The sequence below is a fragment of the Paramacrobiotus metropolitanus genome, unplaced genomic scaffold (assembly GCF_019649055.1).
Source record: "Paramacrobiotus metropolitanus isolate TYO unplaced genomic scaffold, Prichtersi_v1.0 Parri_scaffold0000256, whole genome shotgun sequence".
NCBI lineage: Eukaryota > Metazoa > Tardigrada > Eutardigrada > Parachela > Macrobiotidae > Paramacrobiotus > Paramacrobiotus metropolitanus.
Window position 1 is genome coordinate 19008 of NW_026570476.1, and position 15628 is coordinate 34635.

General features: G+C 48.1%; 2 protein-coding genes and 1 long non-coding RNA gene across 3 annotated transcripts; 2 read left to right on the forward strand and 1 right to left on the reverse strand.

Moving 5' to 3' along the window:
- Nucleotides 1–1891: 1891 nt before the first annotated feature.
- LOC129601621 (uncharacterized) lies at nt 1892–2680 on the reverse strand. The gene is made up of 3 exons (XR_008692258.1): nt 2540–2680; nt 2374–2467; nt 1892–2015 (listed from the first exon to the last, which is right to left on the reverse strand). It is a non-coding gene; the product is annotated as an uncharacterized LOC129601621 (long non-coding RNA).
- A 609-nt stretch (nt 2681–3289) lies between these two features.
- On the forward strand, nt 3290–5065 carry LOC129601616 (uncharacterized protein K02A2.6-like). The gene has a single exon (XM_055500478.1). It carries the CDS (start codon nt 3356–3358, stop codon nt 5063–5065), a length of 1710 nt encoding a protein of 569 aa, XP_055356453.1. The 5' UTR covers nt 3290–3355.
- Nucleotides 5066–5141: 76 nt separating this feature from the next.
- On the forward strand, nt 5142–7473 carry LOC129601619 (uncharacterized protein K02A2.6-like). The gene has a single exon (XM_055500481.1). The coding sequence runs from the start codon at nt 5179–5181 to the stop codon at nt 7390–7392; it is 2214 nt and encodes a 737-aa protein (XP_055356456.1). The 5' UTR covers nt 5142–5178; the 3' UTR covers nt 7393–7473.
- The last annotated feature ends 8155 nt before the right edge of the window (nt 7474–15628 follow it).

Consider the following 15628-nt stretch of genomic DNA (forward strand, 5'->3'; position numbering starts at 1 on the left):
AGAGCAAGTATGCTCAGTGAGTGCGCCCGCGGTGTATCCGCATAGGCGGAGAGTGCAGTGCAGCCACTCACGTACGTACAAGAGAGGGCGAATCAGCATGTGTGCAGTGATACGCATACGCAAAGTGGCGTATCTATCACGCAGGCTGTCGTGCCTCTAACACCAGGCTTGCCAGAATTTATAATGAAATCCATCTGCTTAACTATTACAGGTCCACATTTCGGTATCTGTATTTGCAAAATTAATAACGATATACTAAGCTATTAGTAACTCATTACTGTAGTTGCCATTTTTATACCTTACGATCACCACAATTGCTAGCAAAGCTAGAAGCCTGCTAACGCCACGTGACCTTATAAACTAAAACTAAACTAAACTAAACTAAACTAAACTAAACTAAACTAAACTAAACTAAACTAAACTAAACTAAACTAAACTAAACTAAACTAAACTAAACTAAACTAAACTAAACTAAACTAAACTAAACTTTTATCACTCAGTCCTTAGATTAGTTTAGTTTATTTAATGTGAATTAAGACTACGCATAACATAATGAGAATCTGCCCTTCCCAATCAAGATGAAAAATTCGTATACACGGCTTCATCGTGAACAACAAAATTAGCCGCAGCCGCTTGAGTCTTCATAACACTGATTATTTACTCCTTCATCCAACGAACGACAGCATGCAAGAAACAGCAAAACAGCACAACCAGACAACCAAGCTAACTGGTTTGGATGTTTGAAACTGTAGCCGATAAACAAACCAATAAAAATTCGAACTACCAATAAAGCAATAGTGCAGATGATATTGTACGAGTAAACCAATAAAAATTCGCACTAACAATAAAGTAATAGTGTAAACTTTATTCTTTTTATTTATGTTCACTCAGCGACATAACAGTCAATCAATCCACTACGGCCAATACTGCACAATCAAGAATTAAAAAACTGTTAAATAAATTAAATTAAAAAACTGTTAATTAAATAGTGTAAACTGTAAAATATGATGGTGTACGAGTATTTAGCGCATTACAAGACTGTATCAGTCTTTGTAATAACCGTCCAGTGCAGCCAACGTCAGCGCGTTTAGTCGTGACACATCCATCTGCCGCAAGTCGACTTGATCCCAGAATTGTGGATTGTCTTCGGCGCGGACGCAGTTGAACCTGCTCAACCCAGCCACATTCGCATTAAGACAACAACATGTTTCGACGTACAATGAGACCATACTTACAACTTAAAGAAGCCGCGAATCTCCGCCCACTGTTCCGGATAGGCCAACATCTGCACCCAGCGCGCGCGCACCACATTGACCTTTTCCAGCACCCGCTGCGTAACGGCCGGACAGTTGTCATTAACCGCGGCTATGAAGCGTTGACACTGCTCGACGGCGGTCTCCGTGCAGTGGAAGCGCACGAACGGAATAACCACGTCCAGTTGTTTTTCTACGGTGTTGCGCGTAAACCGCATCTCGGGCCACATCGACCATTGCAGCCTGGTACCGCAGGACAGCCGCAACAGGGAATGGGATCCCCCTCCACTGGCTATGGTGTAGTTAATCAGCAATACCGTGGTGCACCCGGTCATCCACGATGACGGCGCCTGGTATTCTTGGTTGCCAACCTGCTCCCCTGCACCATACTTTAAGAACGGAATACCACCAGAATTCTGGATCGCTCTGCAGTTTTTGACGATAAGTAGGGGCAGATGAATGCACTTCCTTTCCAATATACTGGCGATATCCTGCATTCTAAGCACCAAGCCCAGATAATCACCATCACGAGACTCCTCTTTCTGCTCTCCAGACGTTCTCGCATAGATCAACACCGCCGCCCGCGTCTGTTGCGAAACGCTACGTTCTGACATAGCTGCAAATTTATATTCCTCAGTGGCGTTCAGTTCTGTACTTATGCAGTAGTCCCAGGACTCTTTTATGGTCACCGGGCGGATGACGACAATGACATGATGCTGACTGACGGGTTCCTGTAGCACTAGCCTCCATAAGACACACACTCTGTAAATGACCATTTTCAGAGAATTTCAGCAAAGCACAATAAGAAAAAACTTCTTTTCCACAAAGAGGTTATCGCTCAACCTTTCTAGCGCAAAATTTAATAGGATCTCCTAGAGACAAATAGGATTTCAAATACTGTAAAAAAAGGTCACGAAAATGTTAGTCAAATGGCACCAACCTAAATCTGTGATTAGCGATTTTGGCCTTCTATTTAGCCATTGTTAGCTACTCAAGTTAAACGAAATTTCGCCGGTACAGCAACTACAGCGCGCATACAGCCACACTCACTACATTACGTTTGTGTTAAAAGATTGGCGAACGAGTGGTATAATACAGTCGTTCAGAGTACATGACGTACTGGCTTGTGTAAAGTTGAGTGCCCACATCCAGGTTCCTCAAAATACATCCTAGAATAGCGGCCGGCAGGTCGCTGATGCGAACATCTCTCGGTTCTGCAAAATACCGTGTAATTTTACTTAAAACGTTTAGAGATTTCTCGGCGTTCTGGCCACGATAGTACTGACCCTGGGAGGCAGTGATCGGGTTGTCCGCAGCCTTCACTGCAACAGTCAGCGGAAGTTGTTTTGACTCGGAGAGGAAACGCCGGCACGCCGCCTTTAAAGAATCCTCAGTGCAGAACGCACTGTATCCGGAAGCGTCACCGTGCATTTCGGCGCATATGAACGTCACCCTGTCCATTGCAGCTCGCACAAACACCCGAACACTGAATTGATACTGAAGACCGGTCTGAAAATTCTCATCCTTACAGCGGAAGCAAAAACCGTCCGGTCCATACGATATAATATGAAATTGACAGCTGGCATTGCACTGTCGATTACCAGGAGCCCACGCCAGCTGGCACGTCCACATCAGACTTTCTGGCAGAAAACTCAAATGACGCAGCAGAGGCGCCTGTTCGAAGCCGACGACATGCTTCCGGTAGATAAGCCTCCCGGAGAAGCTCGGCTCACCACCATCCACCGACGGCAGTTGTGCGATAAGCTGGCGCACCGGCACAATGCAGCGGTCTGGTGAATTGTCCAGGCGAACAGCACAGAACATGCAGGACAAATCCTCGATAATAGTGGCGGGCCGGAAGATCAGCGGTCCGCCCTCTTCGTTTCGCAGTGCCAAATGCGCGGAAAATCCAGGCAGTGAGAGTTCATAAATGTGGTGTATTGTTGCTAAGCAGACAGATTATGAAGTTGTGTTACAATTGCAATGTTTACAATCAGAATGATTCTGGCGAGCTGGCGTACTGTACAAGTCATATTAATTATTAAAGTGTATTACTTAATACATGACATCTGGCGTGAAAGGATAGTCGTATTCCACAAACCATGTCTACTGAAAAGAAAGCGCAGAATCTGATACGGTTTAACCCGGACCAGCTACCATGGACATCATGGAAGTCGTTGTTAAAGAACTATTTTGCCCTTGCGGAAATAGCCGCCACGAAACAGAAAGAAGTGCTGCTGAACAGTCTGGAAGTCCGAGCCTTCCAAGACCTTGTCAGCGCCTGTCGACCAAAGGAGCCTACGGAGCTGTCGTACGATGAGCTTATCAAGAAGCTGGACGATACGTACATAAAGGTCACCTACCAAACGACTGAATGGGCCTCGTTTTTCTCTACTCGACAGAAATCCAGCCAATCGCTAGTGGCTTTCTCTAACGAACTACGGGATAAAACTTACACATGTAAGTTTCCTGGGACGTTGTTGGAGGATTTACTCAGCTCAGTGTTTGTGGCTGGAGTGTACAGCGATACCACGAGGCGCCATCTCATGTCGCAAGAGCTTAAGTCCTTCGACGAGACACTGCAGATCGCAAAACGGTTTGAGACTGGCCAGGAAGAGGCCAAGGTCAACAACAACCTCCAAGAAGACATCGTGAAGGCGACCTCATCCCGTCGAAGCTTCAAGCCAAATGGTGGTGCCAAAGCCAAGCGAGCTCCAAACAGCGGTGGCGGCAAAGCGTGCTATCGGTGTGGAAACACGAACCACGACCAAGAGCAATGTCGGTTCAAGGACCAGAACTGTCGCAATTGTGGCAAGGCCGGCCATATTGCGCGGGTCTGCAAGTCCAAACAGGCAAGCGGATATCAAGGAGGGCAACGCGGTAGCGGGAGCAGCCGGACAGGAGCCGTGTACGACATTCTGCACACTAGCTCGCCAGACGGAAACCCGATGCAGATGTGCATCAAGGTCAACGGACGGTCAGTAACTTTTGAACTGGACACCGGATCCGGGAAGACCATTGCATCAAGGCAAATGTGGCAATCAGTGGGATCACCTAAACTGTCCCCATACAAAGGATTGCTGCGCAGTTTCACTGGCCACACAATACGAGTACTAGGCGTGTGCAAGGTGAACGCAGAGCACCGGAACAGCACAGCCAGTGACCTTGAGATGATAGTGGCTGATAAGGGCGGCGGGATCTTGGGAAGAGACTGGATCCGCGCGCTAAACATGGGCGACCTGAAGTTCAGCGAATTGTCAACGTCAGCCGTTCACACGGTGGCGGAACCGGACACGCTGGAAAGTATCCTCGCGCAGAACAAGGAACTGTTCCGGGACGAGCTAGGATGCTGCCGGACATTTCAAGCGCATCTATACCTGAAGCCAGGCGCCATACCGAAGTTCTGCAAACCACGCCCAGTGCCGTTCGCGCTCAGACAACCAGTGGAAGAAGACTTGGAGCGTTTGGTACGACTGGGAGTGTTGGTCAAGGTCGATCGGGCAAAGTGGGCCGCACCAATTGTGATAGTCCGTAGAGTGAAACGGAAAGTGCGAACATGTGCCGACTTGAGCACAGGGCTAAACGACGCGCTGGATATACAGAGATATCCGCTGCCTCTGCCCGATGAACTGTTTGCAGTACTGAACGGAGGCGAAGAATTTACGACAATAGACATGTCTGATGCGTACCATCAAGTTCCGCTGGATGAGGAAAGCAGCTGGTTGGTGGTGATCAATACGCACCGTGGTCTATTCCGCTACACACGACTGCCATTCGGTGTGGCGGCAGCACCAGCATATTCCAGCAACTGATGGAAAGTATGCTTAGTGGTATCGATTACCTGGCGATATTCCAAGATGATGTCATCGTCACGGGACGGAACCGGAAGGAGCATCTCGGAAATGTGACGCAAACACTAACGCGCATGAGGGAACAAGGATTCACACTGAAGGCAGAGAAGTGTCACTTTCTCCAAGCCTCAGTGGAGTATCTCGGATTCGTGGTGGATAAGCACGGGCGCCACGTATCCGTCAGCAAGGTACAGGCCATACTGGATATGCCGGCACCGGAAGACGTTCAGCAGCTCCGGTCATTCTTAGGAATGATCAACCACTACAGCCGATTCATCGCTCAGCTAGCAACGAAAACTTACTGTATGAATTCGTTGCTGAAAGCGGATGTCGATTGGGCGTGGTCACGGGAGTGTGAATCTGCCTTCCAAGGCCTGAAGAAAGAGCTGGCGGAGGCAACGATGCTGGTCCACTACGATCCAGCAAAGCCACTGATACTAGCAGCTGATGCATCACAGTATGGCATTGGCGCAGTGATCAGCCACCGCGGCCCGGAGGGTGAAGACCGCCCCATTGCGCATGCGTCGAAAACACTGACCGAAACGGAGCAGCGGTACGCCCAGATTGAAAAAGAGGCGCTGGCTCTGGTCTTCGGAGTGAAGAAATTTGACCAGTATCTGGCCGGACGCGAGTTCGTATTACTCACCGACCATAAGCCACTGGTCACGATATTCGGAAGTAAAGCCGGAATCCCGATCGTGTCAGCAAACAGACTGCAGCGATGGGCAGTGGCACTGATGGGATACAGCTTCCGGATTGAATACCGGTCAACAGCGGACTTCGGGCAAGCTGATGGACTCAGTAGGTTGCCGCTGCACTCCAAAGACATGTTCGATGTCAACGATTGGGGAATGAGTGAAGTGGTGCACCAAATCGACGTTGAGCAGTTGTCCGAAACACCTGTCGACGCACGGAAGATTGCGTCAGCGACCGGTAAAGATCCGCTTCTTGCGCGCTGCAGACATCTGGTACTGTCCGGATGGCCAGATAAGGCTCCAGCAGATATCCAGCCATACTACCAGCGCCGATTTCAGTTGTCGGTGGTCAGTGGTTGCGTGGTTTGGGGAGCAAGGACAGTGATTCCAACCGCCCTCAGGACGCAGCTACTGAATTATCTGCATCAGACCCATGCAGGTGTAGTCAGGATGAAGGCGGAAGCGCGCAGTCACTTCTGGTGGCCAGGAATGGACGGCGACATTGAACGCCTGTCTCAGAACTGTCCACAGTGCAGCCTGGCATCAAAAGAGACACCAAAAGTCCCCCTGCAGCAATGGCCGATAGCGGAGCGTGCGTGGGAACGTGTCCACATGGATTTCGCGGGACCGTTTCGTAACGAAATGTTCCTGATCATCGTGGACAGTTTCTCCAAATGGCCAGAGGTGATCAGAATGAGGCGCACCCAGTCAGCGGATGTCATTGCCGTAATGGAAAACCTGTGCGTGCGCTATGGGTATCCCAGACAGTTGGTAACGGACAATGGGCCGCAGTTTACCTCGGCGGAATTCAGTGATTACTGTCAACGTAACGGAATCAAGCACCTGCGCACGGCTCCAGGACATCCGCAGTCAAACGGGCAGGCGGAGCGGTATGTCGGTTCGTTCAAAGACGCCATGACAAAGATGTTGGCTGCCGGGAAAACCGATCTCGACGAAGCCATACGGCAGTACCTGCTTCGCTACCGTACGACACCGCAGTCAACAACCGGAAGTCCACCGGATGAACTGTTTCTCAACCGACGGCTGCGAACAGCACTGGATCGCATTCATCCAGATGTGAATGAGAAGCGAGTCGCAAACCAGGCTCGTTATAAAGAGCAGTTCGATCAGCACACGAAGGCGAAGGAGTTTAGCCCTGGTCAGAAGGTCATCGTTCGCGATTACCGCCATGGGCCGAAAACAAACTGGACAGCTGGGAAACTAATCAGCAGGAAAGGTCAACGTCAGTGGATAGTCACAGTTGATGGTGATCAGTGGGTCAGGCATGAAGACCAGATCAAACTCAGACACTGGAGAAGCGACAACGAAGAGCCAAATGATGTAACCGCACTGCCAGAAATCCCAAAACAACTGGCAGAAACGACATCGAGCGCGAGTATGAAAACTGCTGAACCAGAAGTACCAGCAGCAGTAACTGTGAAGCCAGAACCTGAGATTCCAGCTGTACCGGAAGCGATAACGAATCCGCAACCGCTACCACAAGCGACAAATGCGGAACAGCCAGCATTACGCCAGTCTACAAGAGTGACGAAGGTTCCCGATCGATATGGATATGAAAAGGGAAAAATGTAGCGAAAAAAGTTTTTTGTAACGGAGAGAGGAGATGTGGTGTATTGTTGCTAAGCAGACAGATTATGAAGTTGTGTTACAATTGCAATGTTTACAATCAGAATGATTCTGGCGAGCTGGCGTACTGTACAAGTCATATTAATTATTAAAGTGTATTACTTAATACATGACAATAAAGGTCTCCGATAAAATGATGCGGCCACAGTTGTTTTGTAGGGATCCATTCCGCATTGACTGAACTGGCGTCAAAATCAAGGAGGAACTGGTCGCCGTCAATATCCTGAACGTATCCCAGCCACCACTGGCCGTTGTCCCGTCGCACCAGCATCGTGTTAACTTATATCGGCTTCTTACTAAACCGGCCTTGAATTAAACCATAAAGCGCCTACTGCTACGATAACTTACGTCTGCAACAACATACGAATCCCCGCCCACTGCTCGGGATAGTCCAACGTCCCGACCCAGCGCGCACGCAGCGCCGTGACCTTTTCCCATACCCGCTGCGTAACGACCGGGCAACTGTCACTGACCGCGTCTATGAAGCGCTGACAGTGTTGGACGGCAGAATCCGTGCAGTAGAAGCGCACAAACCGTACAACCACCTTATCAGATTCCAGTCATGCTTCTTCCGCATAAACGCCGTCTCACTGTCCGGCCATGCCAGTTTCGCCTCGTCGAACAGCAGCAGCAACAGACGCCCGGTGTTCAAACCATCGGTTGTGTTGTAATTGAGCAGCACTAGGTTCTCAAACATGGGCATCCAATCCGACGGCCTTGGGCACTCCAGCTCTCCAGTGTCATTATTCCGTTGGAATTGCGTGAAGGGACTGTCGCGCGAGGAGGTGGTCTGGTGGCCATACTTAACAATGAACAGCGGCAGACGAACGAGTTTATGCTGTAGGATACGGCGCATCAGCAGCATTTTCCACGTGAAGCTCGACCCCGATGCGTTGTACCGGCGGTCGGCCCGCGTTCGCTCGTCCACCAACGCCACCGAGCGTGTCTCATCGGAAACGGTTTGATCCAGCATTTTGGCTAGTTTGCATTCAACAATATTGTCCAAAGCATAGAATATCGAGCCATCCCAGTCCTCCGTGGTACAGAGGGAAGGGATAGCGAAAGTCACGTGGTGGTGCTGGAGGGAGTCTCGCAAAATCAGCATCCACAACGCGCACACCCTGCAATTGATAGCTCGGCGATACTGAAAACAATAATTAATTAGGAAAGAAAATTAATTTGACTGCTTTAGTTAAGAAAGCAGTTTACTGCTCGAGCGTTTGCAGCTCGTCGTAATGCATATGCGTATAACGCGCAAATTTTACCATAAAATAAAGGAAAAAAACAAAAATCGGAAGAAAACTGGTTTTTGAGAATTAAACTTTTATGCTGAGGATGAACCGATTCGTATTTACTGCTACATAAAAACATAATTTTTATTTTGTCCCCATTGCAGATGTGGCACTTGGTGTGCGGCTGCAAATGTTTTGTTAAAAGCAAATCGACAAAAAACTGTTTCCTAGAATGGGCGAGAGTCGTTCAACTTGTTTTTTGTTTCAACGTTCAAGTTTGGAGATCGTTTAAGTTTGGAGATCTCGTATAAGTTTGGAGTTTGGATAAATTCTGCGTGGTAAGGTTGTGAGTGTCTTGTGCACAGTTCCTTCTCATGTTAACTGGGACCAATCCTTTATTTGATTGTATTTACTGAGTGGTATTCGCTGATGTGAGTATTTTAAATAAAGTTTGCAAACTTTATGATACTGACTTACTGGCTTATGCGTAACTGTGATACGACGTCGAGGTTAAAAAAATACCGGCAGGGACTGGAGCCGCAATCTCGCAAATGCGCATTTCTTCCCTTTCTGCAAAAAATTTAATAAGGGTTATCTCCACACTGCAGCAACTCTTGCACATGGGGGCTGATCGAAACTTTTGACCATTAACTTTTATACTACAATTGTGTAGGACTAAAACAAAATAAAAGTTTGCCGATTAATAAACCTGTGCACACTTTACTGATTTGAAATACAAATGGAAAATATCAGTGCACCGGATTAGCGGTAAATATCCACGAGTGCGAACAGGGAAGCATTAAAATGGTGTTTTTACAATACGTAAGGATTAAACGAAAGGTTCACTGTACTTTTTGGTCGTTCACTTTGACAACCAACAGGAGAGTGAGCGTTTTGCTCTATTCCGCATGTACAACTCACCATTACGTTCTACACGAACCCTTGGCAAGCTAGCCGCCATAATATTGTTCGTTAGCGCGGATTCCCTTGACAACTGCTCGGCGAGGTATCTTTGGCACACTTCTCTTAAAGTATCTTCGTCCCAGAACATGCTGCGTCCCGTCGCGTCTTCATGCACTTCGGCACAGATGAACGTGACCGTGTCGATTCCCGCTAGCACAAACACCCGGCAACCAACATTGAAATCATACTCACCATGTGCCCGCCCATGACCATAATTCGTTCCCACACAGCGAAAATTAAACTTAAACGCTGCATCGCTCCTTTCCAGCCGGCATGTGCTGGTGCACGGATCACCGTCTCTCAGCTTTATTTGACAAGCCGGGACCAGAAACTGACGCATAAACTTGACATGGCGCAAGAGATGCGCCGTCTCGAAAGGTACGACATGCTTCCGGTATACGATTCCGTTGACTCGGCCAAAAAAGCTCGGTTCACCATTGGGCGCCGGCAGTTTGGTGGTTAGCTGGAACCAGGGGATGACACGGCGTTCAGACGCAGTGTTCTGGTCTGCCTGATGCAGCATTACAGTGCAGAAAATGCAGTAGATGGAGTATGGATTCTCGATGACAGTAGCGGGCCGGAAAATGCAGGGTCCATCGGCTTCTTCTTGCAGCGCCACCTGCACGGTTTTGCCAGCCAGACCACTGGTATACCTCACGTGATGCGGCCACACATGTGTAGAATGGATCCATTGTGGGCGAACTGTGCTGGCATCGAAGTCAATGAAGAAATAGGCGCCGTCAATATCCTGCACGTATCCTAGCCACCATTGGTCGTTGTCGCGCTGCACCAGCACCGTGTTCCCGTAGTTCAACTGCCGCGTACTCGAACGTAACTCCCGAAAGTAGCGTAATGTTTCAGACATGTTGATATTGCAGACTGGTTAAGATCTGAATGTCCCTGTCAGATCTGAAGTTTCCTCCCGTCATTTTGTTGTATTACTTGGTCGAAGTACATACGATAATTTTACTTGCAAGACTTATATTAGTCTGTGCTAGTACGAAGGCTTAATAAATTTCAACTAAGACTAAAAGTGAAGGCTATTGCGGTAAAGCAGATATATATTAGACTTCGTAATCTTACGGAAAGCGGTTTGTTGTTACGCAACGGCGAGTTAAACCAAAGCCAGTGGAATATACAAAGCCTTGAAGCTGATCTTATCAGCAAAGCGGAGCTCCGCTGATTTAGCATACGAGTCTACCGAGAAACGGCTGAAAAAGTCGTTTAAAAAATCGTATTAATTCAGCCGTCCAAAATGTGCAGGTGTGTTGCACGGTGGCCACCTGAAAGTTAACGTTATCCAGTTTTCTATACACTGATCAACTTGATCAGTGTATGGAAAAGCTTTGTATATGCTTTTTCAAACCATGAATTTTACAGAATTTTCGTAGCGAATATCCATTCATCTAAATGTGAACGACCTGAATTCAGAAAACATGACCTGAATTCAGAAAGACAATATCGCGCGATGAACGGGATGAATAGGGCGTTTGCCAAAACATCCTGTATTACTTTCCTGGTTTAGTTATAATTTTTTTCAAAAGCTACATCCGTTTCGCCACATTGTTTTGTACACCTGGTACTGCAAGCACATCCCTCTATCTTGTACGAGGAATTACTTACGAATTAATTTGCACCAACCATCAAAGGAGGCTGGTCTGAGCTCCCTTCAAATCAGCGGAGTTGGCTTGAGGACGTGACCGTGTTATATGCCTGCTTCCAGGCTTTGTATATTCTATAGGCTTTGGTTAAACAGGCCGTTACGGTGCACTGAATATGGTGTAAAAGAGGTACGTACATTTTAGTACAATGCTGTACACACTACACGCAAGAAAAGTATCAGGCGTCAGTCATGACTCATTGGTACAACTGGTACTGCGGCTGTAGCGTAGTTGGATAAAGGAGTCCCTATTTCCTTACATTCTATTAGAAGTAGGAGACAGAAACACCAGAAATCCCGACTACGAGTCAGATTCTCTTTAATTCAAGACCGAAATCTCAGAAAGCCAGAGAATGACATATCACATTAGCCATCGCTGCGCTTAAATAGCCTAAACCGGGCTATCTGTACTACCCGTACGTCTCATACAAGTGCACTCGTACATACGTAAGCGGCACCGCCGCTACACGGCCAACGAAAATAACAAGACACACTGAGTCAGAGAGTCATCTGCTGCTAATTCTCTAGCCTAGAAGCGGTCGAAATTAGGTCACATCTGACTCGTTCCGGGACCACCATTAACTGGCGGCTAGCGAGTGAATGGTGCCAGCGTCAATAGCATTTCATAGCCAACACGAGCATTAATTTTCATAGCTGAATGCAAATAAATTTTGTATATGTAATCGGTCTATGTTAAGTTATCGAATGACCGACAGCTGCTATTGTTTTCCATTTATTTTCTGCTCGCCATGGACGCAACTCCACGCTGTTTTCGAGAACGGCAATCGCCTAACACCCGCGAGATTAATTACGGTAATACGGTGCTGGTGCAGCGCGACAACGGTGTTTGGTGGTTGGGATACGTTCAGGATATTAACGGCGATAATTTCTTCGTTGACTTCGATGCCATAAAGGTCAGCGCCCAATGGATTCATTCCAAACACATCTGGCCACATCGTTTCTTCAATATTGCACAGTCAGACATCTCGTCCCTTCACGTGGCGCTGCATGATGAGGATGGCGGGCCGTTGGTCTGCCGACCAGCCACCAAGCTTCGAAGTTTAACGCGGATTTTCTACGCGGTTCGCCCGGCCAATTCGGCCTCCACCTGTATCGTACTCGCATCACAGTTAATTATAAAACTGCCGGCAGTCGCCTCGGAACCAAGTTTCTTCGCCAGGACCAGCGGACTAATGTACCGGAAACACGTCGTAAAGTTTAAGGAAGCGCACCGCTTGCGTGGGGTGGATTTCATGCACGAGTTCCTGACTCGTGCATGCCGCTTGACCTTGGGCGCTGGCGACCATCCGTGTGATGCCAGTTGCCGGTTTTACACGTTCCAGTATTATGCCGACACGTTTACGTTTTACTGTGCCGGGATGCACGCCCAGACTGCTCAGTATCGTTGCAATCTCGGTTGTCGTGGGTTTGTGCGAGCGGGAAGCGATACGGTCACCTTCGTCCTGGCCGAATGGCACGGTGACGCCGGACAGCGCAGCATGTTCTGGAACGAAGAGGCCCTAGACGAAGCTTGCCGGAACTACCTGATGGAGCAGCAATGGAGAGATTCCGTTACCCTGAATATGGGAAACTACGGCATTGGATTATTGCTGCGCGCCGGGCACGGTAATGAGATCATACGCATAAAACGATAATCATGGTTCATTGTTTGAAAATTGTATTTTATTGTACATTCATCAGCGTTCATTATGATGGCAATGGAATATATCGGATTCAACAGGGAAATCTCCTTCAGTGCCCTTCCTTATCCAATAATGGCGAATATTCTCCTTAATCTGGATGTAATCACGCAGTTACGCACAACCCGGTAAGTCAGCTACACAGGTTTACAAACAGCTAGTAAGTATGTATCGTAATACCGATTATCGTTTTGCTATCCAGTTATCGAATTGTCATCATATGTATGTTGATCGCGAGAGCGTTTTCATCTGTTTCTTGCTGTCGATCAGGGTTTGCTTTCTGTGGGCTCGTCTTTTGGTTGAGTACAACAGGAACCGGCACATCATCGTGGATCTTCGACCGCTGTGTCCTCCAAAACCGTGGTACATGGACCTACCCTTGATCACCTAGCATGCGAGTACAAATTCGTCACGTTGCTGGATCGTGCTGTCGTCGGAAAGACACGAATAATGGCGCTAATTGAGGATGGATGGCATTCTGATTACTTTTGCCGCTTCTCGCCGTCCTGGCTCAGGATCATTAATGCAGTGGTGGCAGGGAAGGGTGTTCGTCTGCAAAAGATTATCCTCAAGGATGGCTGTGAACACTTTTTGGACGGTGCCTTACTGGGAATTAACCTCAACCAAAAGAGCGGGAAATATCAGTGTAACACGCTGAGGAGCTGGGGGAGCGTCTGCACCGAATTAGTGCTGCTGAACTACTACGCGACGCATCCGGCCGCTAACCCACCAGTCGTGGCCTCGTTGTTCTACGATGCCGCGTGGATAAACCAGATGAAAAATCCAGTGAATTATGCAAAGCACTCACCAGTGTGCCTTCCGTATCTGCGCTTTCCACGCGACAGAACCGGCGGCTGAACAGTGTCGCCGCTTCCTAGCCGCTATCAACGACCACTGCCCGGCCGTTCCCCCACGTGTCTACGAAAAGGTCACAGCTGTGCATGCGCGCTGGCTGAATACGTTACCGTATCCGGAGGGGTGGAGCGCTATTCGTCGATTCTTTAAACTGTGAGTATTATCAAAACTGCTGCCGTGAAATTCGAGCGGTACGCCGCATACAAGTGACCATGTTGCCTTTGTTGCCAGGTTCAGCGCTTTCTATCCCGAGCACACTGCAGCGTGGTGGGATGCAGTGGACTTGCGAGGACTAGATGTGGCTCTGCTGAGTCGGTTTGTCCTGCATATGTTGGACGGATGTTATACAGACTGAGGAGGGATTTTCGGAACACCTTTAAAAACATTGGGTGTAATCAGTGTTCCCTATCCTTCCGCTGAAATGCGGCCTTCGGATTGTATATTTTGGTTTTTGTTAAGATTTTTTCATTCACCTTTCAATCAGTGCCACAACTGGGAACCTGAAGAATAAAGCCTGCAATTATTTCCCAAAAACACCATCAAATGCTAAACATTTAATGGCGTCGTGTGCTTATCAACACACCGTTATTTAAACAATTACTGCTAAACCAAGTGTGAGCTCAGTAATGCGGCAATTTACAACAAAAGGTCATCATCATTGTTGAATGTCTTAGTAGAAAACATCGAGCGCGGCAAAGGTTAGCTTGTTTAACACAGACAAATCCATTTGTCGCTAATCCACGTTATCCCAGGACTCCGGACGGCCGTCGACATGAGCGCCATTGAACCAACTCAAGAAAAATCTCCCGGTTTCAGCAAGTCGGTTAAAGTAATACATAAAATATTTGCCGCTGCTCTACTCACATCTGAAAGAAACTGCGAATCCAAGTCCACTGTCCGGGATAGGCCAGCGTCTGGCACCCACCGCGCATGCACCGTCGTGACTTTTTCCAGTACCCGCTGCGTGACAACCGGGCAGCTGTCGTTGGCCGCGGCTATGAAGCGTTAACACTGCTCCGCGGCGGTTGCCGTGCAGCGGAACGCACAAAGGGAATGACCACATCCAGACGACCTTCGTAGTCACCCCACATAAACGCTTCCTCGTTTTGCGCGTCCATCATTTCAGCCGTGGAGAACTGCATGAGCAACAGAGACTTTATGCCCGGCGCTCCTTCTCGGTGATGAGTTCAGTTTGAATCTTAATGTAATGGTCCTTCAGCAGGGAAGAAATTTTCAGCAGAGCATCCTTGTGGTTTCCACTTTCCAGTGCTTTCCCGACATTGGAGGTTTTACTCGATACATTATACGCTTCTTGCAGCACGTTTGACAAAACGTTGGCCGGTTCAACAAAAGAAAATCAACTTGTTTAACACAGACAAATCCTGAATGTATTCCCGTGTTGAAAATGTCGAGTGTAGCATCAGATGGACGGGGTAAAAAAAAAGCATCAGATGGACGGGGTGGCGTGGAATCTCTTAAAAGGAACACAAGTGGTAATGCGCTGGCTGTGGCGACGCACTATACCTAAGCGCTTTATACATGAGCGCGGAAGAAGGGAACGTTAAGGTCGATCAGGATTTAATATCATACAGGAAAGCCTTTGACAGGGAGGAATAGGTCGGGAAGGAAAGCATTTGTCTACACTCTGTCTCAATCTTTTTCCAGCTGGTCAAGCTGGAAAGTCGTTGAGTGCGGGCAAGTTTGGCTTTGCTATTGCCCAGAATGATAATCCATCTTGTTGAAACAAGAATCCAGAGGTCGTTAAATCTTGG